This window comes from Amblyraja radiata, chromosome 15 (assembly GCF_010909765.2).
Source record: "Amblyraja radiata isolate CabotCenter1 chromosome 15, sAmbRad1.1.pri, whole genome shotgun sequence".
NCBI lineage: Eukaryota > Metazoa > Chordata > Chondrichthyes > Rajiformes > Rajidae > Amblyraja > Amblyraja radiata.
In genome coordinates, this window is record NC_045970.1 from 20,275,549 (window position 1) to 20,302,202 (window position 26,654).

Genomic DNA, 26,654 nt, shown 5'->3' on the forward strand with positions numbered 1-26,654 from the left:
ACTGGCAAAACTAGACAGTCTGAGCGAAAGGGAGAGGTTGGGCAGACTAGAACTTTATTCCTTTGAGTGCAGGAGGCTGGGGGAGATAGATAAGGTGAATACACATGAGTCTTTCTCCCAGAGAAGTGGAATCAAGAACCAGAAGACAAAGGTTGAAAGTGAGAAAGAAGAGATTTAATAGGAACCTGAGGGGCAACTTTTTCACACAGAGGGTGGAGGGTATATGGAATTACCTGAGGAGGTAGTTGAGGCAGGTACAATAACAACATTTAAAACGCATCAAGACAGGTATATGGATAGGAAAGGTTTAAAAGGATATGGGTTAAATGTGGGCAGGTGTGACTAGCATGGATGGGGCATCTTGGTCAGCAGGGGCAAGTTAGGCCAAAGGCCTGTTTCTATGCTATATGACTTTATAACCTTTTGATATTCAATGATATCACCATCACTGATGTCCTGGGTTCAGAAACAAATTGGAGTCAGTCAGGTAAATACTGTGGTTGCAAGTGCAGCTTGGAGGTTTGTTTCCCGCAATGATTAACCCACTTCCTGAATTTCAAAAATGCTCACCATTGACATGGTGACAATAGACAATGGGTGCAGGAGTAGGCCATTCAGCCCTTCGAGCCAACACTGCCATGACCATGGCTGATCATCCACAATCAGTACCCTGTTCCTGCCTTCTCCCCATATCCCTTGACTCCGCTATCTTTAAGAGCTCTGTCTAGCTCTCTCTTGAAAGCAAACAGAGAACCAGCCTCCACCGCCCTCTGAGGCAGAGAATTACAATTGGTGAAATTGCAATTGGTGAAAGTTAAGAACATGAGAGAACATTCTCCACTCACTTGGATGACTTCAGCTATATGAACAATGAAGAGGATGGACACCTTTCAGAACAAAGAAGGCCTTTTGATTGGCATCCCATCTGCTATCCTGAACCGTAGTTCCTGCCACCACCATGGCGGCAACGTATATGAAATGTATTCAAGTTATTCAGCTAGGTTATTGTGGTGTCACGTCTCAAACCTGCAACCTCTACCATAATGGACAAAGGCAACAAGTACATGAGTGTACCACCACCTGCAGGTTCCCCTCCAAGTTGCACACAAACCCAATTTGGACATACGTTGCTGTCTCTTCATAGTTGCCAGGGTTAAATCATGAAACTCCCCATCCAATACTATAATCAAGATGTCACTTCACCCAAAGGACTGCAGCACTTAATACATTGGCTCAGTACCATCTTCTCAAGGGCAATTAAGATCGGCAATAAATGAAGGGCTTCGGAAAAATGAATTTGAAATAAATTTTGAAAACATTAAAGCATTTTCTGCTGCAATATGCTTAATAATCCAAATAAGCTATGGATTTGATTATTTTTATGTGTAGGTTTATTTATCTGTTCTTTTTAATGTTGGATTTGTGGGTGTGCAGGCATGAAGGCAAAGATGCTTGCACAGATTAAGTCGAACAGACTTTATTTATAAATCACATCCAATTCATCCTGAAGGCACTGATAAGATTAACAAAAGACATTTGAACATGTTAGATGGAATGGAAACCATAAATCCATTGAGTACTCTTACTCCATTGCCATGCTGAAATAATTGTATGGGAGAATTTTTATTGTCTAAGCAGCCTTAGAGGCTCATTGAGAGAGTTTTTGCATTTAGATTGCAATGGAATAACTTTGCTAAATGGTTTCAGTTTTACAGAAACTGCAAAGTGGTAGCAGATTCAAGAGTCTGGTCCTAAGAACAGTAATGTACCACACTTGATTGATTGACACAACATGGAAACGGGCCCTTTGGCCCACCAAGTGAATGCCGACCATCGATCATACATTCACATTCATTCTGTTAGCCCACTTTTGGATCCACTTCCTGCAGACAACTGGAAACTTACAGAGGCCAAATAACCTACAAACCCGCACGTCTTGGGATGTGGGAGGATACCGGAGCACCTGGATGATACGCACATGGTCACAGGGAGAACATGCAAACTCCACACAGACACCAGCCAAGGTCAGGATTTAACCCAGGTCTGTGACACCAGGAGGCAGTAGCTGTATCAGCTGCACCTCTGTGAAGTGCACATACATTCACTACTTAGATTAGACATCTCATGCAGTTAACTCCTGTACAGGAGAAGTCTGTGTTTATAATTACCTTGTTAATTTAAATGTGCAATGAATCACCATGGAATTACATATAATGTATGATGTAATAGAATGCATGCCCATAAGAGCAATGGTGGCACTTCTAACATGTGCTCTGCAGTGCTGACATTTACTACATTTGTTGCATTCATTCTTGGATCTGATGCTGATAGATGCAGCTCAGGAAAATCTGCTGCTTTTACACGTAAATGATGGAGAGCGGATGTGGTTCTTGGAATGCTCTGACGGGGAGGTGAATTCCAACTTGAATGTGGGGTAGAACTAAAAATTGCAATCAAGGATGGAGAGAGTGGATGTGAAGTGGTGGCATTCATTCAGGGGAACATTGTTAATGTCTGAAAGGGAGACAATATTTGGAGACAACACATTTGGTGCTCAAAAACATTCATTCTTGAAAAGGTGTGGGTTACCTGACCTGAATTGTAGGGAGGAAATAGAAGAAGAAATGCACAGGCTAACTGGAGACACGAGTTGGGAATTCAACATTTTATTTTGAGAAGATTTTACTTACTTGTATATCAGTTGGGGTAAGGAGATGCATGAAGATAAGGTAATGGAATTCATTCGAGAGTTATTTTAGTTTTTCACAGATCTTTTTATGAGGATCTGGTTATGAATAATCAAATAGGTTGGATGGATAAATTAGTTGGTGAGTACATAGGGAGTAGGTGTCCATAATAGTGATATTCTGAAAATCCAGCAAGAGAAATCATAATGTGTTTGGTAATATGTTCAAAGCATGCATAAATCAGTGCAGGCAATGGTTAGTGTAGTAATTTAAGTTTGTAATGCTTTAGTAATTAACATAGTGAAATGCTGCAGGAATGCTATTGCCTGCAAGCCACGCACCAAGTGTTAGTGAACATTTATTTCTTGCGTCAGTACTGTTTCAAAATCTGAGAACTCCCTTCCCAAGATCATCTTGGGAGTGTGTAAAAATGTTGGCCAGTATAATTTATCAAAGGTGCCAGCTAAATCCTTAATTCATTCATCTTAATGGCTCGTCATAGACCATCTGGGGTTTATCAACCAGTCTATGCCTGGGAGTTAATGATGCCTATGTCGAGTCCCTGAACTGTTTAACATCAAGCGGCTTGAATTATATTAGCATTTACACCATGAAATTCCCATCAGGATCTGCACAACGTGGTAAATGAGCAGATTAACCCTTTTCTGCTTGCATTAAAAGACACCAGATCACAAAATCATGAACTGGCAATTATTCACTAACCTTCAATGACACTGAGATGCAGCCTAAAGGCAACCCCTGTGTTACAACCATTCGTGTGATAGAAATTTGCAATTACAGAATTCGCAAATCACTACCCAAAATTTTCAGATATGGAATAAAATTAAAGTGGGAGGAAAAACATAAACTAATCAACACAAAGTTTATGATTTAATCTCTCCATTCATGACGCACCAACAGATGATGTTGCTTTGCGTAATGAAAATCGCAATAGGACTAATCTTTAAGAACGCAACCTTCCCTCCGAGCCCTGGGTAACCCAGGGATCGCCTGCATGCATGTTTTGTGTGCAAAAGATGAATTGATGAAACAGACATGGTTACAAGGGCAGATAAGTAGATAATTCAGCATTAACTAGTTGATTACAAATTTACAGTTGAGATAAGCATCCAGTTGATGTCAACTGATGGCTAGGTAGAATTTAATTCTATAGAAATCTGTTTATATTATTCCCGGTCAGTTGAATAAATTAAGATCTATATTCTTGTAGTCACCGGTTTTTTTCTCGATATGTCTGAATGAACAGGTTGCCTTGAGTTCCTTTGGGACATTAGCTTTTTGATTAACTCATGGGCCTGTATTTTCCTGTCCTCCTGGATTCTATGCTCCTGTCCAAATTCACCTTCTATACAGGCAGCTGGCTTACAACTCACTAATATCTGAGATATACTTTCATCTTGCTGGCGTAGCTATGCATTCCTGTTTGGGTGACGTTGCTCTGTGTCAGTGGAGGTCTTTCTAAGCTTGCAGAGACACTTTCTCACCTTCATTGTTTAACTTCCATTCCAACTAGTATTGAAGAAGTTGTGAAGAGAATTAAACAAAAGCAAGTAAACAGTTCTCATAGTACCAGTAATTTCCAATTAAGCCCTCCTTATTTTTGCTGATCCATTTGAATAGTAAATGTGTCAGAACAATTTAGCGTGACAGTCAACATACCTAATACGCAGGTGTTCCAGGTTGCATGTTTATTTTCTGGTCTTTGGGCTACAGGCCTCATGGCTTATCACCTTGCTAGGGAATGTTTCAGTGAGTTGAATAGGATTAACATGTTCATTGCCCAGCCCTCAGTGTGATACTCCATTTTGTGGGCACGTTTAAGGTAGTCAGTGCGTTCCTCTTATAAATAGAATAATCTTGAGTATTTTAGTGTTCACCAATGAAGCCTAACCACCACATTATCAAGAATACATATAACTTTCCCAGTGTCGCCAATGTTGTGACTACAAATAAAGATCAAAGTAAAATCTTTCAGCTGTGAAAATATGCTGCAGTGGTTTAGTTTAAGCTGCAGTAGTTTAGTTTAGTTTTATGTGTAGTGGTAGTGCACGTTTTAGCGTATTTCTCACTAAAGTGCATTTGGAGAATTTTGGGCCAATATATTGTAAAGTGATGTATCTTACAAGGCACCATTCCTTATTGAAACATTTGTACACGCATTGGATATTGTAGAGAATATCAAGACAGTGTAGAATAAATATCTTGAAAACTATGCCTATTGTTCATTGTCCATTAGGGTTTTCTGCATTTTACAAGGCAGCATACTGTGAAATCTTAGTTGTTCCTTCCTTGGTCTATCTAATGTCAGATATTCTGAAAGATATAAGGTGACTGTTTATTCTACACTTCCTTAAAATATATTTTTAATAATTATTAAAACTATTTGAAGTACAGCTGCAAAAAGCAGAGAATAATAACAGTTTTGTGAATAATTGTGTGATGGGAAAGATCTTTCTGTGCGACAACATGGAAATGGAATTCAATTCCCAGTGGAATAATGTGTAATTTCCAGGAACTGGAGCCACCCAAAAGCACTCTGGCACCACTCGTGTGATAAGCCTGAATTCTGACTAATTTTAGAAATTTTGAGACTACTTTTTGGAATTATGCACCACTCCCCTTTCCCCCACCTCTGCTCTTCCAAACAATGATCCTAAACGTTTAATTTTGGCGAATTTGTAATTGAATAAATTCTTGAAATATATCAAACGCAAGTTTCATTCTGTTGAGGTTTTTGTTAATGAGGTTGAAGATTCATAATCTTTAGTTATGTCACAGGTAAACAAGCAGAATTGCCACATATGGGCGCTCGGTTAGTATGGACTCAGTGGGCTGAAGGGTCTGTTTCCACACTATATGACTGACACCATCGGGCATTATAGACAGATATTATGAGTGTTTCTATTTTGACTAGCAGCACAGACTGTGAGGTGATAACACTTTCATCTTGTTTAAAATATATTCTGATTTGTGACATAACAATAGTGTTGCCGTAGCTGGACATTATTCACCTCTGCTACTTGTGGAAGGTTAAGTTGTACAGCCACAACCAAACCTTGGATTCTTCTCCTGAACACATGCAAGTCTTACCAACAGTATCATTGCCTTTTGTAAGGGTTGGCTTTTCCACCTCTGCCTTGTTCTGCGGAAGTCAGTTTGGTCACAGCTTAGCAAGTAAATGATGTCTGTTGTAACCTGACCTACTTCAAAAGCCTCTTGAACACCTCCAGTCCTAAAACACTCACTGTGATGCATTTGCTGAATAACTGAGTTTTTGTGTGTCCTTTTTAGCTACTTGTCACCATGGCTATGTAGTAGAGGGGCATGTGATAACAGAGCTGTACACACGTACACTGAATGCCATTTACCAATTTTGCTTTCCAGGAGCATTGTCGAATTTTCTGATTGAGGGGTTAATTGGACCATGTGAAAGTACGTAGGGTGTTATTTTCTTAAAGGCGTTTCTTGATTAGTACAGGTGTCAGAGGTTATGTGGAGAAGGTAGAAGAGAGAATGGAGCTAGGAGGGAGAGATGTTTGAATGGCGGACTAGACTTGATGGGCCGAATGGCCTAATTCTGTTCCTATCACATGATCTTATGATCTTGTGGTACCCTGTGCCATAACTTTGACACCAACGTAATTCCTAAGAACTTGAAATAATAAACAAAAATACTGCGGATAGTCAAAGTCCGCTCACATTTCTGGGAAAAGAAACCGAGTCAACATTTCAGGTTGAAGATCCTTCATCAGGAAGGAGAGAGAAACATTTCTTGCTAATCTGCAGAGGGATCATGGAGTAGAGGTGATGTATCTGACTAGATAAAACTAGGGTGCCCATGGGATTAAAAACAAAGTGCTGGGGGCACTCAGTGGGACAGGCACCTATGTAGGGAATGGACAGATGATGTTTTGGGTCAGGACTTATATTAAGGGGCTGTCCCACTGTACGAGCTAATTCAAGAGTTCTCCCGAGTTTCCCCTGATTCGAACTCGGAGAATTACGGTAATAGCCGCTCGTACGTACTCGGGGCTCTCGTGGACATTTTTCAACGTGTTAAAAAATCTACATGAGTCTTCACTAGCTTACCGCGTTTCCCGAGTACCTGCCGTTAGCGTTACGAGCCGCGAAGAGACGTCCCGAGCTCCGACGTACCCGCTACGTACATTCTACGTGCTTACCACAAGTTTGATTTTTTTTTAAACTCGGGAGAGCTCTTGAATTAGCTCGTACAGTGGGACAGCCCCTTTAGACTGATGTGTGACCATGGGCATAGGCTGGCAACTGGGGATATCTGGTCAATTGGTGAATGGGAGCAGTTCAAGAGCAGAGCTTGTGGGAGTTGCAAAACGCAGAGCTGGGAGATATTCACGGCAGGTTCGGCTGGTCATTGCCACTCACAGAGGGGAAAAAAGGGGGAAATAAAACAAACGGCCTGAGCCAATGTAGCAGATGAAAAACTGATGCAGAGAAATCAAGTTATCTGATGTTGCACAATTCCATATTGAAGGCCGCCACATGTCCAGACAGGAAATAAGTCCTGTTGTTGATAGTTGCATTGGCCCTCATTGTAACAGTGCTGGTCACCACAGACTCGTATATCAGAGTGGGGTGGAGAATCAAACTAGCAGGCAGCAGGATGCTTGGCCACTCCAGTGGACTGAATGTGAATGCTCCACAAAGTGGTCATCCAATCTATGTTTAGTTTATCCACTGCAGAAGAGACCTCATGTTGAAAGTCAAATGCTATACACTAGATTGGAAGGAGATTTATCTTATAGAATCATGTATATAAAATCATGAGGTGAATAGATTGGGTGGATGCACAGAGTCACTTGCCCAGAGTGAGGGAACCGAGAACCAGAGGGCATGGGTTTAAGGTGATGGGGGAAGGATTTTATAGGAATCTGAGCGGTAACTTTTTCATGCAAAAGGTGGTGGATGTCTGATACGAGCTGCTGGAGGAGATAGTTGAGGCAGGGACTATCGTAACATTAAGAAGCAATTAGATAAATATATTGATAGGACAGGTTTAGAGGGATATGGGTCAAATGCAGGCATATGGGACTAGTGTAGATGGGACATGTTGGTTGGTGTAGCAAAGTTGGGACGGAGGGCCTGTTTCCACACTGTATGACTCCATGACACTGAGTACAATTGATTTGTTGCTTCATCTGGAAAGACTGCTGGGGTCCCTGGAGAGTGGTGAAAGGACATGTGTTATGTCACCTGTAGATGCAAGAGTAAATGCTGCAAGGGGGGAGTGGTTGGTGAAGGCAGGAGTGGGCCAGGAAGTTGTGAAAGGATTGGTCCCTGTGAAATGTCGAATATGGACGAGAAAGAGAAAATCACTGATTTTCCGAAGCAGCATTTGATGTACAAATGCTTTGATGTTGCACGTTTAGTAGATAGATGCAAGTGAGGATAAACCACTACCATTTCACATTTTTTCAAGCTCCTCACCAGGACTGTTGTGTACACTGTCACCTGATTGAAGCTATAAAGGAATGCTAATTTATGAGCATTCCACAGAATTTATGCCCATTCAAGTGAACATAAAGAAGAAGAGTCAGAAGTGTTCTCAGGATCTTAGATCAATGCCACCAAATCAATTCATTGATTATTTCGTCCATTGCTTTTTGTAAGATCTTTGGCTTCTTTAATTTCACATCATGATACCAAGCACTATTCTTAAAGAATTAAGTGGATGAGAAGCATTTGGAATATCCCTAGAACTTGAATGGCATTGCCTAAATACAAATTATTTCCTTTTTATTAAAGTCTTTTCATCTATAGAATGGCACATCCTTTTGCAAGGTTAATGTGCCATTACTAGCAAGTATATGCTATTTCTGCAATCAGTCAGATTATAATGAACGACCTTGGTCTCTGAGATCCTAAGAAAGAGGGGGAAGAATAGGAACATTTCCTTTATATCAATGAAGACAGAAATTCCTGGTGGAAATTGATCTTACTTCCAATTGATCCAACGTCATTAGTACAGGTTGCAACCCTGTGGATCTGTAGTACAGATTTGTGCTAATTAATTAATTCTAACTGAGGTATAATTAAAATCTAAATTTAACAAATATCTATACTAATCTGCACTTAATTAACCAAACAGTGCAATTCTGGTCAGAAGTTGATGATCAAGAGGACATTTCCTATGGACCGGCACCAGTCAGATCTCCAGGGTGGCAGCCTAGTGACTTCAGCCTGTTGTACAGAAGTCCACTAAAGCAATAATAACAATCTAGACATCAAATTTGGAAACTACTAAAATTGTAGATGCTGAAACTAGGAAATATAAAAAGTAAATGGTGGAAACATTCAAAAGTTCAAGTAGCACCAGATCAAAATCACATGTGGTTAAAGTGCACATTGTCAGATTTTATTAAAGGCCATTTTTACACATTTTGGTTTCACCATGTAGAAATTACAGCAGTGTTTATACATAGTCTCCCCCCCCCCCCCCCCCCCCCCCCCCCCCGTTTCAGGGCACCATAATGTTCGGGACACAGCATTGTCATGTAAATGAAAGTAGTCACATTTAGTATTTTGTTGCATATCCTTTGCATGCAATGACTACTTGAAGTCTGCGATTCATGTAAATCACCAGTTGCTGGGTGTCTTCTCTGGTGATGTTCTGCCAGGCCTGTATTGCAGCCATCTTTAGCTTATGCTTGTTTTGGGGACTAGCCCCCTTCAGTTTTCTCTTCAGCATATAAAAGACATGCTCAATTGGGTTCAGATCGGGTGATTGACTTGGCCACTCAAGAATTGACCATTTTCAGCTTTGGAAAAACTCCTTTGTTGCTTTAGTAGTATGTTTGGGATCATTGTCTTACTGTAGAATGAACTGCCGGCCAATGAGTTTTGAGGCATTTGTTTGAACTTGAGCAGATAGGATGTGTCTATGCACTTCAAAATTCATTATGCTACTACCATCAGCAGTTGTATCATCAATGAAGATAAGTGAGCCACTACCTTCAGCAGCCATACATGCCCAGGCCATAACACCCCCACCACCGTGTTTCACAGATGTGGTGGTATGCTTTGGATCTTGGGCAGTTCCTTCTCTCCTCCATACTTTGCTAGCCATCACTCTGATACAAGTTCATCTTTGTCTCATCTGTCCACAAGACCTTTTTCCAGAACTGTGGTTGCTATTTTCAGTACTTCTTGGCAAACTGTAACCCGGCCATCCTATTTTTGCAGCTAACCAGTGGTTTGCATCTTGCAGTGTAGCCTCTGTATTTCTGTTCATGATGTCTTCTGCGGACAGTAGTCATTGACAAATCCACACCTGACTCCTGAAGAGTGTTTCTGATCTGTCGGACAGGTGTTTGGAGATTGTTCTTTATTATAGAGAGAATTCTTCTGTCATCAGCTGTGAAGGTCTTCCTTGGCCTGTCAGTACATTTGCGATTAGTAAACTCACCAGTGCTTTCTTCTTCTTAATGATGTTCCAAACAGTTGATTTTGGTGAGCCTAAGGTTTGGCTGACAGTTTTATTCTTGTTTCTCAGTCTCATAATGGCTTCATTGACTTTCATTGGCACAACTTTGGTCCTGATGTTGATAAACAACAATAAACGTTTCCAACTGAGGAAAGACTAGGTGCTGAGAGCTCTCTGATACCTGCATTAGGGAGGCATTTAAACACACCTGAGCAATTACAAACACCTGTGAAGCCATGTGTCCCAAACATTATGGTGCCCTGCAATGGGGGGACTATGTATAAACACAGCTGTAATTTCTACATGGTGAAACCAAAATGTATAAAAATACCCTTTAATAAAAACTGACAATGTGCATTTTAACCACATGTGATTTTTTTTTTCTATTATATATCTCAAATTGTGGAGTACAGAGGAAAATAAATAAATGATGGGTCTTTGTCCCAAACATTATGAGGGCACTATAAGATAGCATGTAGCCAAATGAACAGATATCTATCAGTACTATTAGCACTTTATAGGTTTATAGCTGATTGCGTTTAGATCTAAATCTTAATTTTTTAACCTTATGAAGTGTACTGTTTTTTAGTCAAATATGTTAGTGTTCATCAATTGTTTGCAATCATATCTAGATTATGCAATGTTTTCTGAGCGAATGTAATAGATAATCGTTTGAAGAGGGACTCGACTTGAAATGTCACCAATTCCTTCTCTCCAGTGAAGCTGCCTGTCCCGCTGAGTTACTCCAGTTTTTTGTGACTATCTTCGGTTTAAACCAGCATCTGCAGTTCCTTCTTACACATAATCCTTTGAGGACGGTGCCATTGAAATGTAGAGTTTTACCTGATTTCAACAGATACTGTCGAATATAGGTTGACATGTTAAAGTTAGATTAAAATATCATTTGCAACTTTCAATTTGGAAATTACTGAAGTGAACCATAACTTTATCTCTTGCCAACCTCCCAATGTGCTGAAAAACTCCATCAGCTGATGTTGGACTGATCACATCAACCAAGATGAGGCATAAAGTCTGCAATTAACTGAGCTCAGTTTGGTTTGCATTAAGTGTACTGTAATTACTCTTATTCCTGCACTGAGGCAGTGCTGAAATTGGTGTGAGTTTCTGCTTTGGATTAGTATTAATGATTCCTGTGGAACTGTCGGGAGTTTTTGGTATTCCTCATGATTGAAATTGTTTTTTTATCATTCCTGACCCACTCCAAGACTAGCCACTGGTTTCACAGGCAATTTGGGGTAGGCAATAAATATGGATGGTCATATTCCATGAATAAAGTGAAAATATAGCAGTAAAATAATTATTAGTTTGAGATTAATGAAAGCCATTTAACTCACATCCCTATGGTTTTTTCCCTCTCGCAAGTATTCCAGTGATGTTTTCAAGGAATATGAAATTTGTTGCATTCTAGGCACGTCAGAGGTTGAAATGCTCGATATGAACTAATCTTTAAAAAAACCCTGAATCGTCATTGCAGCTTTAAAGCTTTGCATGCTTGGTTAACATGACATGAGTACAGTAAATGGTGAAGTATTTGAAGTTCTTGCATGGCAAAGAAAATCATCATTAGGGCAAGCCGTTGTTCACTTACTTCCTAATGACTGGATTTTTACTGCCATGCTGTCTCCTCCAATGAACTGTGTGTAGATATGCACAATTTTTAACAAGAAAGTTGACTTAAAGCAGAACTATTTTAACTGGCCTGATATTTACATAGTATTTCGATTTTTTGGGGGAAAAAAAGCTTGGGTTTGTAAAATCATGGCGTTTATTGCAGTGAATCCTGTCAGATAACTATACCTCATATATGTTATCCCCTCATATCCAATGAATGTCTGGTGCTCTATATGTTGTTCTGTTATGGCAAATCTGTGTCTTGAAACACAAAACATGTCTGGTTCATTTTTACCTCTAAGGCAACCCACTGCAGATTGTTGTTTCCATTTATAATATCACTTGGATTCTGGATCACAGATATTGTAGGTAGCTTTGATAAAACCAAAAGTCATGGTCAGCAGAACCAGTGGCGTGCCCGTATTTCCCGGCAATGAAGGCGCACCTGCGTCTAAGACGCACCCCCATTTTGAGTTGCTAAATTTTGAAAGAAGGCTGGCGGGACATATGAATGATATCTTTATTTCGAACGATTAAAATTAAAAAAAAGAAGAAAAGAAAAGATGAAAATGAATAAATAAAAGGAAAATTATATATATACATATATATATATACATAAATACATACACACATATATACATGTACATATATACATACATACATATACACATATACACACCTACACATATACATAACATATATGTACATACATAAATTAAAAAATCAAAAACAAATTTCAACATAATACACATTAGACTTGTTCGAAAAGGGATAGGAAGAAGCCTATGCTTGTCAAGTCCTACCCCCATTCTTCACCATTAACAAATGCAAAATTCAATAAAATAAACTAAACAGACAATTCAAATAAAACTACTCCAATCAAGCTATTAAGAAAAAAAGAACAAAAAAAGAAAAGAACAAAAAGAACAAGCACCATTAACATCTGTGAGATTTACATTCTCCTTCCTCATTACTGTACTTTTCAAAGATATATCTTTTGTACATTTTTTTAAATTGCATTATATTCATACTTTGTTTAATCGTTTCGTCAAGACCATTCCACAAAACTACCCCACAAATGGAAATACACATACTTTTTAAATTGGTCCGAACATAATGCTGTTTCAAGTTTAGTTTCCCTCTAAAGTTTCTCACGCTCAAAAAAAATAAAAATAATAAAAAATAAAAATAAAGAAAGTAACGATTCAATTTGCCCAAGGCTTCCATTTCTACTCCATTCTCAATGACTGAATGGGTGGGGGGTGGAGGGTGATGGCAGGTGGAGAAATGGTGGGAAAAACGGGAGCACACCGGGACAAGTTGAATCAGTTGTAAATAAGTAAGTAAAGTAAGTAAGTTTATTGGCCAAGTATTCACATACAAGGAATTTGCCTTGGTGCTCCGCCCACAAGTAACAACATGACATACAGTGACAGTTACGAATGACTCAAAAAACACTAAACATTAATAATAATAAAACATTAATGATAAAACACCATTGATCAAGCATGTGAACCAACAAAATACCAGATCAAAGGGAGGCTACAGATTTTTGGCTGTTGAGTAAAGCAACTACTCGTGGATAAAAACTGCTTTTATGTCTGGCTGTGGCAGCTTTGACGGTCCGGAGTTGCCTTCCAGAGGCAAGTGATTCAAAGAGTTTGTGGCCAGGGTGAGAGGGGTCAGAGATGATCTTGCCCGCTCACTTCCTGGCCCTTGCAATGTACAGTTCATCAATGGAGGGAAGGTTGCAGCTCCACCGGCCCGCTCACCTCTGGCAGTACTCTCCATCTGAACACCTCAGTCCTGCCGCTCGCCGGCCTCGCTCATGTCAGCCGCTTCCCGCAAATCCTTAAATTCCGACTGCCGCCGGGTGCAGGATATGGCCTCACTTCCTGTGCTGGGTGACACTGCATGGCATTCACTGCCCGGTCCATGTCTTTCAAGAGCAAAGATCATACAGCGGAGCGGGTCAGCGGGTGATGGATAACATGACAGCGGGCGGTAGAGCTTACTCCTGTGTCAGCGCGAGTAACATCAATTAGTCCCTTGATCGCACTGACACAGGAGTAAGCTTCACCGCTCGCTGTCCTGTTATCCATCGACCGCTGACCCGCTATGCTCTATGATCTTTGCTCTTGAGCTGGTCCCCTCACTGTCCCCTCACTGGTCCCCTCAATGGCAGCTGCTCGCAGCCACCCGAGCTACTCCCTCCCCGGAGGCAGTCGGAATTTAAGGATTTGTGGCAAGTGGCTGACATGAGCGAGGCCGACGAGCGGCAGGAGAGAGGTGTTCAGACGGAGAGCACTGCCAGTGGTGAGCGGGCCGGCAGAAGGCGCTAAGGTGGCAGCTAGTTCCGCTGCCCGGTCCCGGCGGCCACTCACAGCCACCCGAGCTACTTGCCTCCCCGGTCACAATGTGGTGGCTCCACGCCCGGAGCGCCGCTGCAGTGGTGAGTGAGTGAGTTGCTGGTATGATCCCCGACCCCCTCCATCTCAACGCTCCTGCCTGTGCTGGCCCGGGCCAGATTCCTCACACGCTGTGAAATAAACTCTTCCCCACCGCCCCGCCCCACCCCCCCCCCCAGCGGTGCTGTCCTTTTACAGCTGCTTCCCACTTTACAGCCACTTCCCATCAGCTGCCAGCAATGAGGGATAGACTTGGCTATCCCTCAGTACAGCAACATCATTCTTGATTTCCGTGCCTTATTTTTGGATAAAAAATAACATCTTCATTGCCGAGAAATGAGGTATATATTTGGCACACTAGTCATGAGTGTTTAAATGTCAGAAGCACTGGCAACAGAACAATGAAATTCTTACTTGCGGCAGCATAATAGGTCAGGAAGCACACTGCACATAGATAATATATAATAAACAAAAATCAATTACAAAAATTGTAATATTACTTGCGGGCAAATTTATTACAACTACAAAAAATTCCTAGCACATACTTATGATTTACCTTGGCAGGGTGTGAGTAGCTATTTGAAACTGGATGTCTCGATTTACCACTTTTAATTTAACATTAACAAGTAGTAATAGACTGAAATTAAAACAAGCAAATCTACCAAAGGCCTGTTATTGACGGCAATGTTCCAAATGTTGGTGTTTCCGGGCGTTTGGTGTCGCTGCTTTTTTTGTGTCGCGTTATATACTTGTTTTAAAAATAGGCCGCACATCTCTATGTTGTCTCTACTTTACTTTCTTTCACTAATCAACACAGATCGACTGTAAACTGTACAAGTAAACGGTAATATCTTCCAAAACTGGCGGCTTTAAAGTTGTTCCATGAATCAGAGATATGGTCACCATGTGAGAATGCAGACAGAGTATTGTGTTTTTTTTCTCCCCCCTCCAAGGTGAATTGCTGAACCATGACTGGGAATAAATGATATCTGTCATTTAGGTGGTTAGCAGATTACGTGCCCCCCACCATAGGAACCTTAGTTGCAATCAGACATCTTAGTTGCTCACCATTGTTAGAATTTCCATTAGTATTTCCTTTTAAAATAATACTTTTGTCAGTATGTTTATCTTGGTCTATGCCAGTTGCAGCTCTGTTTTCCTTATCGTTACATCCGACAGGAAACATCTACATTTTTCACAATTCCAGCCATTGATTCACTGAGACGGTAGTATTTGGCCATGCAGCTGTCAAATTCTATGACACTGTGCTTAAGCAGGGTTTAATTTCAACAGCAGAGAATCATAGAAATTTCCATCAGTGGCAGTCCTCCAGGAAAGAGAACCAGACAGAGTGCCAGCAACGCTGACTGTTCCATTAGTTGCTGGCTATTGAGCTAGCAGTCTGGTTAAAATGGAAAGAGACATTTTAATTCAACAACGTTGTAAGTAAATTCTTTGAATTGACTAAATTAATCTGAGGCTTCGTTAATTGTCCACCTTTGACATTTTCTTGACCACCTAATGACAACCTTCATTGTTAAGGATCTTCTCGTGTTCTGTAATGTTTTTCAAGGAACTTTGCTGTTCCGTTTCTCAGTAAGTTGATAGACCTAATGGTGCTGCTGTTCTTAGAACATCAGTTGTGATTATTTGTTCACTGAGCTTTCAGCCAGTGCTTAAAAACTTTGAAAATAAATGCTCCCCTGATTTAAACATTCTTTGACATGTTGATAGTTATACATTTTGTTTTATTGCTTCATCACTGTAAAGCAGTACATTCCATGTTTAACTTTCCATTAGTGCCTAGTATGTTTGTTCCACATTCTTTCGGACAATATTTGGGTGTGGTATTTGAAGTACTGCACCATGTTGGAAAATCTTTTCAGATCAGTGAAATATTAAACATTTTTCTAATGACTGCTGCATAACTAATGACACTGAGTAGGCTTCGACAGTGAATCAGAATGCAATCTTTCATACCCAGTGCAATGATGGGTTCAGGAATTTTACTGTAATTACTAGCGACAGGCGTCAATGTTAACGTTGCAGTTGATCGTTCTATTCAACCTTTACAGTTCCTCTTAATATTCCATGGTCGGCCTGAAGAAACTACTTGTTAAGCATTTGTAATATTTCAGCTTTACATTTTACTATAATTGTTCCTGGAGTGGGTTGGAGCTGATGGAGGTTGTCACTGTCTACATTTTCCAAATATTTCAAAATTAATGTATAACTTGTTAAGATGATGATGTCAAAGGACTTGGGCAATTTCTGATACATTATGCTGCTCTTTACTCCGCCTGGAAGGAGCTGACATCATCTGCTCCTCTTAGCAAAGTTTAAACCCACATAGCCTATTGTCTATTGGACAATTACTGACAATTGTACTGAGGAGATGGGTCTGTTAGGGTCAAGTTTGATACAAGTTTCCACGCTTCTCACTAAGAGATTAAAATAAGAAGGCAATAATGACATAAAACATTTTATGTGGAGCTAGCAAATTAAATATTTAAAAATAGCTCATGTGGAATACTGAATGTTTTCAAATATGCAATATAGTGATATTTAAAAAAATAAATTCCATTTGAATTGTTACAGTTTACATGAGCCTAAACAGCTTGTGTATTTTTCAGTGTGTCTATTTGGACACCGGCAGAACTGAATTCTAACCATTCTACCTTTTCCTGTAGTGTGCTGCCTCTGCTAACTAGGCTACAAATTAGATAATTTCTCTCTGAGAGTTGGCAGGAGGATTTTCCCCGTGTGATAATGACGAGTACTGGACTTTAGTTGGCCTGATAGAGATTAGTAAATATGACTTCTTCAAAAACTAAAATCATAATTACATCATAAAACCCATGACTCAGGAAGTTATTCCACAATTACACTGAAAGTGTAATTCTAAATCTTCGCTTATGCAATATAACATTTTATTTTATCAACATTCCCTTTTGCTTGCAATGTACTTCCAGCTGTACTCACTGGATTAGTATCTCATCATGATGGATTTGAATTGTGGTAACAGTGAGGGATTGTCTGGCTTTTTGCCTCATTAATTTTCTCATCCACGTTTTACCAGAAAAAGAGGACGAGCCCTGCATTTGTAGAGAGGTTTAAAAAAAAAGTAAAGGAGCGCATAATTAATTTGATAGGAAATTGCGTGATGGCTTGATTTTTAAAATGTGCAGATCTGCAGCGTATGACCAATGTAAGGTTTGGAATGAGCTCGATTGATGTCACAGAGAGCAAAGGCTTTGCTGGTTTAATTTAGCACTTAATCCATGAGCCCTGCGTTACTAGTCATCTGCACAAGCAATGTCCCAAGCAGGAAGGGATAAAAGTGGATTAAAAGAATCCACCCTTTCTATCGGCAAGCTGACACACAAAGAGGATCTTTCATTTGGTCGTTGTGGAATGAGACTTGGTAACAAGGTGCGTTATGTTTTGTTTCTACTGATGTTTCTTTGGATTAATAATTCAAGCAGTACTTTGTAATAGAATACCTTCAGTTGCTTGGTTTTGGAGTCCCACTGGGGCTCAGGTGAAACCAGCCTGCTTTGTTTCATGTTTTGTAACCAGAGGTCCCGCCTCTTTAACTAAGCTGAAGTCATTTTATTCCAATGCCTGTCCCTAGCAAACATACAACTGTTGGCTGCTCTCAGAGCTGGGACTCTAACGGATGGTACAGAGAGAACTGGGACACCGACAACGCATGTGAATACCAAAGACCTCGTAGGAGAAGAGATTCACTAGCCTACCCCAGCGAAGGTGCCTACGACGGCAGTGATAGCGGCAGAGTGCACGATCACAACTTTACAGGAGGGTATGAACATAATTACGAACGTTTCAGGTATCCAGACTCTGGCTTCAACGAAGATCATCCCAATCGGTATGATCACAGACCTGTGAGAAAATCCTCTGCGCCTGATCTCTCTCATTCCCATGAAAAGCAGGCCGTGATGTCGGGCCGTAACTCAGTTCCTCAGGATTACTATGCTGAGCAGGGTCTGGTCCACAGGCCATCGGAAGAGGCACGGTTTTATAGGGATCATATGCTTAACAGATCAACGCAGAATTATGGGGTGTCAGGTGGGAGAATGTCATGGGACCACTCGCACGGGAGGCCCCCTCCCCCTCCTGAGGTAAACCGTGCGTACCATGATGCCCCTGGTAAGCTGCTTCACGATGGACAGAAGATACGTAGTCGTGATCCTTCTCCTGCCAGGTACGGTGCCGAGACACCTCTCCCTCATTACGGGGCCGAGCCGCCACCTCTCGCTGGCAAGCAGATGTACAGTGATGCCAGCGGTCGGCCAGTGGACTCCGCCGGTGCACGGCAGATTACTCCGACATGTCTGGTCGTGGATCCTGCCACCGGATCCCGGTGTGAGAACAGTCTGGATAGAATGCTGTCACCCGGCACATTAAACCACGGCCACAGGCAAGGGGTGACAGCACGGGCCATGTCTGATTATGGTGCACACAGGGATGGCTTCATTTCCAAGCCTGTTTATGATGGCTATGACAACAGCATGCTGGCACGTGGTCAACTTCCTGCAGGCATCCTCGGGCAGGACAACAAAACTGAATTCATGGCCCTACTGCGCTCAGAGGGCTTGTCTGAAAGCACAATTGGAAACTTGCTGCATCAAGGATTTGATTCAACAAACTTCCTGGCTATGTTAGAAGAAAACGATATCAAGTCGGTGGCACAAAACCTGGGTCAGGCGCGACTGCTGCTACGACTCATCCACAACTGCAAGGCAGACGCACTGTTACGACAGGAGCTGCAGAGCAGCAGTGCCCGGATGAGAACACGCTCAAACAGCTTCAGTCACAGGAGTGAGCTACTGCGTAATGACTACGGAGTCCAGCCAGGGATGGTCCCTGCCATGGATAATCCCACTGCTCAGCAGCTGCCAATGGCATTGCAACCAATGTCGCCCAGGTTTGCTGAGGTGAACCGCCGGCCATCCAGTGCCCCTTCCCAGCATCTCCTCGAAACTGCTAACTATGGTTCCTCTGGGCCTGGTAGACTGGGGAACCATTTTCCGAGCTTCACAAGCTACGGCAGCAATTCCCCAGTTGGGCTGCAGAACCTGCGATCAGGGCATATATATCCTGCTCAGTCCGGAATAGCAATGAATACACTGCAGGGTGCTCCAAGTACAGCTCCCAAAACCGCCTACTCTACCAACTTCACGGTACCCATAGAACTAATGACAAGGGATCGCAGCTCAACTCATTCTATGATGCACAGCCCTCACAACAATCCTCGGATCCTGCGAAAACCAGGAACACCACTGGAGTCTACACTGGTACCTGCAAGCTCAGCTTACCAGCTAGCGAATACTACACACCCAAAAGTGACCAGGCGTACAGGACCTCCAGTCATTGTCTCCACAATGACATCACCTGAATCAAGTAATGCATTTTTTACATTTTAGCTTGTATGTGTGATAAATGTGCTATAGCTCCTACTTAAAGTTATTTGGTTTTGATTTGTTCCTCCCCCTTGTAAACAGAAGTTGATTGAAAACAGGTTGATCGATTTTTTTTCCTTGCATTTTATGGACATGTATTTTGTTTCTCTGTTTTGACATGCATCTTTTCAAAAGAGTATTGAAAATCTCTTTGTATGCTGATCTGCAACTTCTCACTTAATAAGGTCAGTTGTCTTTCTATTAATGCAATTATTTGTGTCGAGGTGGGTGAAAATGAGCCTGGTCCCATATCTCCATTCAATATATTATTGTTATATGCAATTGGCTGTGTAGAGAAATAATCAGCTACTGTTATGACACAGGATTTTTACATTTAATGTAGGTCAAGTACTCTTTAGAACAACTCAGATGTGTCTAGAAATTGATCCTCTTGCCATTCTTTTCCACATTGGAGGCATGACAGATTATATCACTGTTACTCTTAATTGCTTTCTGAGCTTTCAGCGTTGCATCTAAAGATCGATATACAGCAGAACAACTAAATGATCTAAAAGTATTAGAGAAACAATTATGGTCTGCTTTGCAGTATTTCATAGCATTTGCAGAACTATTTTATTGGACAGGAATGATTGTTGTGTTTCTAGCACTATTTTTGAAGAAAATGCATCATACATTTTACAAAAAATAATAGCTCAAGCCATCCATTAAGGACAAACTATACTGGGTTTAATACCATCTCAGAACTATTGCAGAGCACTGGTTAATGCATTCATTTTAAATTCCTGCCTGCCCTTTCTTAATCCAAAGCTAATAACCGTGTTAAAATAGCAGAGAAAGGAATTTAGCTTGAGCGTTAACCCGTGCAGCAAAAATACCATGAAGAAAAATTAATGGCTGTAAAGTTTTGTCTGAATTCGTTTGGAAGCCATCTTCAAAAATCTTAAACAAAATGTCCCAGATTTAATCATCTCAAGTGAAATGTTAATAAATGGTGGTCAATTGAAGATAGGGCCAAGTTTCTTTGACTGTTTGGCATGAAGCATGTAGACTACTTTAAATTTTCTTTCTGAAAGAAGTTGTTTGATTAGGAAAATAATCCATGACCTCTAATAGACCTTGCATTGCATGTCTTAAAAGAAGCAGGGACAAGCCACCAGACAATAACAAATTGAAAAGGTGTTTCATTACTACCCTGTCCAACATTAAAACCTTCTTTCCATAGCATTCTCCATCTGGCAATCGGAGATTTGGCATCCAAATTGGAAAATGCTATGAGACACGACTGTACAATGCAGCATGGGCCACATGTGGAACACACCTATTTTGCCAAGATAATATTGTTAGATTTTTTTTACTTCAATTTCCCCCAATTATTTCATTCAGGTCTATGAATGTCTTCCCAAAATAATTATAACAATAGTTGGATATAGTTCTAGCCACACCCTTTAGACTGAGCTATGTGCAGATTTTAAGTACAATATTATACAGATTTCCTGTTCAGCAAATGCAGATTGCATCTTGGACATTATGAAGTTATGGAATCTCAATTATTCTCTCATATGAGTATTGAGCAGTACGTGATTGTGATAGTGAAATTTGTCCCAAATTCCATGACTTTTACCATTTACAGTATGGTAGGCACTTTTTAAATGTCAGTCCATTATTCTGAAACAAAAAAAGTATGAAAGAATGTAATCCAAAAATCTTTACAAACACTTTACTACTTTTTTTTCCTAAGCATTATTTTAACTGTGTTTATTGTTCAGTAAATCAGTGGCGATTCTTAGCAATTTAGGAAATAACTTGAGGAGTTGCCATTTCAGGATTGTGGACTTAGTAGGATGATGGTTGAGAAACACACAAGATAAATGCTGGAACGCCAAGTGTTCATAGGATTTCCGTGAGACTGAGGACTGAGCTGCACTGGGCCAACCAAACTGCTGGCCTTTGAGAACTCACTATTGCATGATTGCAGAAATCTAGTCCATGGACAGAGAAATTGTATGGATCATAAATTAGTAGAAATTGGCATCTCGGAAAGTGTTGATTGGCCGACAATGTAACCTCAAAATTATGAATAAAATTTAGCCCTTTCCTGGTTTCAGTTCGAATTGCTAAAACTTAATGCTAACTGTTTTAATCATAAAATATCAATATGAAGATCCAAATATCATTGCATCTATTAAAAAGTGCCCAAAGCTGGTAGAAAATCTCTCATGAATCCATGGCAATCTATTTCACAGCTAAAACATGGTGATTAGATATTGGATTTCTTTCATAATATTGGCTCCTAATCTTATTCCTAATACATTATGTTAATGATAAAGAACTGTATAGTTCTTATTAAATTATTTGGCTTCGTGGTTGTAAATAGACATCACTGAATTATGGAATCAAACTAGTAATTTTAAATTGAATACAAAGGAGTTTTTCTGACTTTCCTGTAATAATTATTAACACCACCATATTCTTTAGTATTCAACGAATGATTAGAGAAGCAAGGGTTAGGTATAGCATTTTCACTTTGGTAAATAAACAAGAATATAAGGACTTCTTGGAGCTTGGTCTGGTGGTAATTTATATTGCTTGGATGATTTATATCCAAGTATGCAATCAACTATTCATCTTGTGTAAGAAAGAACTGCAGATGCTGGTTTAAATCTAAGGGAGACACAAATTGCTGGAGTAACTCAGCGGGTGAGGCAGCATCTCTGGAGAGAAGGAATGGGCTACGTTTCAGGTCGAGACCCTTCTGCAGACTGATGTCAGGGGAGGGGGCAGGACAAAGATAAAATGTAGGCAGAGATAGTAAAACTAGTGGGAGAACTGAGAAGGGGAAGGGGATGGAGAGAGAAAACAAGAGCTATCTGAAACTAGAGAAGTCAATGTTCATACCGCTGGGGTGTAAACTATCCAAGTGAAATATGAGGTGCTGTTCCTCCAATTTGCGCTGGGCCTCACTCTGACAATGGAGGAGGCCCAGGACAGATTGGGAATGGGAGGGAGAGTTGAAGTGCTGGGCCACCGGGAGATCAGGTAGGTTAAGACGGACTGAGTGGAGGTGTTCAGCGAAACGTTAATATTCATCTTATTTGACACCCTTCACTCCTGTAATAAGCCTGACTGGGATGGGTAAGATAACCCTGAATTTACAGTAAAAGCTGAGGTATTGGTGCTTCAACTGACCTTAATTGTTTCCCGTGGAGATCTGGCAGTCTTTCTGTGGTGAGATGAACCCCTTGACTGATGTCTACCACTGCCAGCTACAACTGCAAGGGAATCCCTGAAACCTGTGATGTAGTCAGGTTGATTAGCCAATTGCAATAAAAAATATATCTCAACCAGTAAACCAATATTTGTTTACATTTTTGAACATTTAACATTTAAGATTTGCGAAATAAAGTACGGAAGCCTTATGATTAGAACAGATTTTTAATCCTTTACCTTTTAGTTATTTATTTCACAATATCACAATAGATTTGTTTTCCTGGGGCCAAATAGTTTGCTAAGCAGCAATTTGGTGTTAGAATGCCATCGTAATTCATCGAGATTACATGCAATCAACTGTGACATTTTCAGGATATTTGACAGTGGGACGTTCAGAAATAGCTCAAAGTTTCGTCAGTTCGAGCGATTTCATCTTGATTCTGGTGGAGAAGATTGTAAACAGTGCAGGCCTTGATTGAACAGTGGATCACTGTCAAGAACTTTTGGATTCCTGTGTTCAGTTGTACATGCATGTGAATTCAGAAGTTCCTGTTAGTTCCATGGAATAATGAATGGTGAGCGACATCAGTATTCAAGTTCAAGTTCAAGTTCAAGTTAGTTTATTGTCATGTGTCCCTGTATAGGACAATGAAATTCTTGCTTTGCTTAAGCACACAGAAAATAGTAGGCATTTACTACAAAACAGATAAATGTGTCCATATACCATGATATAAATATATACACACATGAATAAATAAACTGATAGTGCAAATAACAGAAAGTGGTTGGTAATAATCAGAGTTTTGTCCGAGCCAGGTTTAATAGCCTGATGGCTGAGGGGAAGTAACTATTCCTGAACCTGGTTGTTGCAGTCTTCAGGCTCCTGTACCTTCTACCTGAAGGTAGCAGGGAGATGAGTGTGTGGCCAGGATGGTGTGGGTCTTTCATGATACTGCCAGCCTTTTTGAGGCAGCGACTGCGATAGATCCCCTCGATGGAAGGAAGGTCAGAGCCGATGTTGGACTGGGCAGTGTTTACTACTTTTTGTAGTCTTTTCCTTTCCAGGGCGCTCAAATTGCCGAACCAAGCCACGATGCAACCGGTCAGCATGCTCTCGACTGTGCACCTGTAGAAGTTAGAGAGAGTCTTCCTTGACAATCCGACTCTCCGTAATCTTCTCAGGAAGTAGAGGCGCTGATGTGCTTTTTTGATGATTGCATTAGTGTTCTCGGACCAGGAAAGATCTTCAGAGATGTGCACGCCCAGGAATTTGAAGCTCTTGACCCTTTCAACCATCGACCCGTTGATATAAATGGGGCTGTGGGTCCCCCTCCTACTCCTTCCAAAGTCCACAATCAGTTCCTTGGTTTTGCTGGTGTTGAGGGCCAGGTTATTGCGCTGGCACCATATGGACAGTTGCTCGATCTCTCTTCTGTACTCTGACTCATCCCCATCAGTGATACGCCCCACAATAGTGGTGTCGTCAGCGAACTTGATGATGGAGTTCGCACTGTGGTTCGCTACGCAGTCATGGGTATAGAGTGAGTACAGCAGGGGGCTGAGCACGCAGCCTTGAGGTGCTCCCGTGCTGATTGTTATTGAGGCTGACACATTTCCACCAATACGAACAGACTGTGGTCTGTGGACGAGGAAGTCGAGGATCCAGTTGCAGAGGGATGCGCAGAGACCCAGTTCTGCGAGTTTGGTAACCAGTTTGGAGGGGATGATTGTGTTAAATGCCGAGCTGTAATCAATGAATAACAGCCTGACATATGAGTTTTTGTTGTCCAAGTGGTCCAGTGCGGAGTGGAGGGCCAGCGAGATCGCATCCACCGTTGATCTGTTGTGGCGGTACGCGAACTGCAGTGGGTCCAGGTTTTTGTCGATGTAGGAGTTGATTTGCTCCATGATCAACCTCTCAAAGCACTTCATCACCATTCTGGCCCATTCCTTCGATGGACATGCAGGTTGAGCCACTAGGAAGTTGTTTTGTGCATATTGACAGATTATTAAATGTTGAAGTGCACCAAGTCCTTGCTGCTTTTAGCTCCATGGAGAGGAATAAATAAAATGGAAAAGGCATATTCATTGAGTGGTATGTTACCTGCTATCAGACTTCACAATTGAATGCTCACCAATGTTCACCAGTTCCTTTATTTTGTTGAACAAATTTAGACATCTCCCTGAAATTTGAAAGGTAACCTAGCAAGAGTTACTTTTATATTAAGTACAACATCGACAGTTTCCTGCAGGTTTTTTAAATATTGATTCCGTGCGTTTTTATCAGCTAATAAGAAAACTTTCCAACCTCTCTCCCAGAGGAATGTTCTGGTGGGAAAAGTCAGTTTGTGGATTACTTCTTTAGCTGGTTTCTATAAATATCCTCAAAGCAATCATTTCAGCTTAAGCCAGAAAGCTCAGACTGTGTTCTGAATGCAAAATGTTCATTATGTAATAGATGAACTGATGAAGGCCATTAAATTCTGGAGAATTATGGCGTTTGCTTGCATGACAACTGAGTGGTTTGATAGGTCAAATGCAAGCCAGTTGACCAAGACTTAATCGATTGAAGATGTTTTCTGGCCAGCAGGTAGATCGCACCAATTGTTATCTGAGTGTCAATGAGAAAACTGTCCAGTTTCATAGCTGGGTCTCCTTAACATGCAGCTTTAGATCGGAGCTGTAGATCGGAGACTGGTTCTCTGGAATCGCCTCTAAACTCAAGGCTGCCAGAATATGGGGTCCTTATAAATAGCTAACCCACCAGTGTCAGATGTTAACAGCTAATTTACCCTTGGTTTCAAATGGGTGGTCAAGGTTAAAGTTGGTACCCCGGGATTGTTCAAAATTCCTTTGCCTGGGTGTTCATTTGAAGTGTGAATTATGCTTTAAATTGGTCTATCAATATGAATGTGTGCAGCCTTAGCTTCATACTGTTGAGGCATCCCAGCAGTTTAAAACACCAGTGCATTGCCCACTGTCAGAGTTCATTGCTGTACGTTTAGTATTTGATTTATTATAAATCCACAACGTCCTTCTCTCTAATTCCTGAGCTGATTTCTATAATCTCTCTAAATACCGAGTTTTCAGGACGGGTTATTTGTCCTGGGTTTCTGTCGGTTCATAAATAGATTTGGTTACGAGTGAGGGTTAACATGCAATCTTCTGTGTTCTGATGAAGGTTATTGATCTGAAACATTCGCTGTTTGTTCTTGACAGAAGCTGTCAGACTTGCTGTGTGTTTCTGGCAGTTTGTGCTTTTTTAAAACAGGTTTCTGGCATCTGCATTATGGTTTTTTGGTCTTACATGTAGGCTAGATAATGACTCCAGCAACAAACCTTCTTAGTCTGAAGCTTGAGTACGCTTTCAATGTTGTGAACTTTTGAATTTATTCCATTGTGGGATATGGAATTACAATAACAGTTCATTTAATTTGCTCAGAAATAGTCGAAAGAAAACAACATTGGTTGGGCCAGGAGTTGCATTTAGGTCATACCAGGTAGCTTTGACAGACAATAGACAATAGGTGCAGGAGTAGGCCATTCGGCCCTTTGTGCCAGCACCGTCATTCAATGTGATCATGGCTGATCATCCCCAATCAGTACCCCGTTCTTGCCTTCTCCCCATATCCCCTGACTCCGACAGATTTTCTTCTCTGCAGAATATTATGGAACCATATGGATTTGACAACAAATATGATGTCATGGATTCTAACATGAGTTTATTGTATATTTGATTACTTGGAGTTGTTGTGGCGGGGGGTATTTAAACTCCCATTTCTGGATCAGTAGTCTA

At 40.9% G+C, this 26,654-nt stretch overlaps 1 protein-coding gene across 5 annotated transcripts in view; it reads left to right on the forward strand.

The window, feature by feature from the left end:
- The window catches only part of ctbp2 (C-terminal binding protein 2), a 272,992-nt gene that overhangs the window by 126,782 nt on the left and 119,556 nt on the right, over positions 1-26,654 (forward strand). The window contains exon 1 of one of the 5 annotated variants that reach the window (XM_033033721.1): positions 15,555-15,649. The exons of 3 other annotated variants lie outside the window; for them this stretch is intronic. In XM_033033721.1, coding sequence (XP_032889612.1) covers positions 15,619-15,649 — 31 coding nt within the window. In that variant the 5' untranslated portion in view covers positions 15,555-15,618. Of the gene's footprint in view, positions 1-15,554; positions 15,650-17,827; positions 19,632-26,654 lie in introns of those variants that run through there. One more of the 5 variants, XM_033033716.1, reaches the window with a different exon arrangement.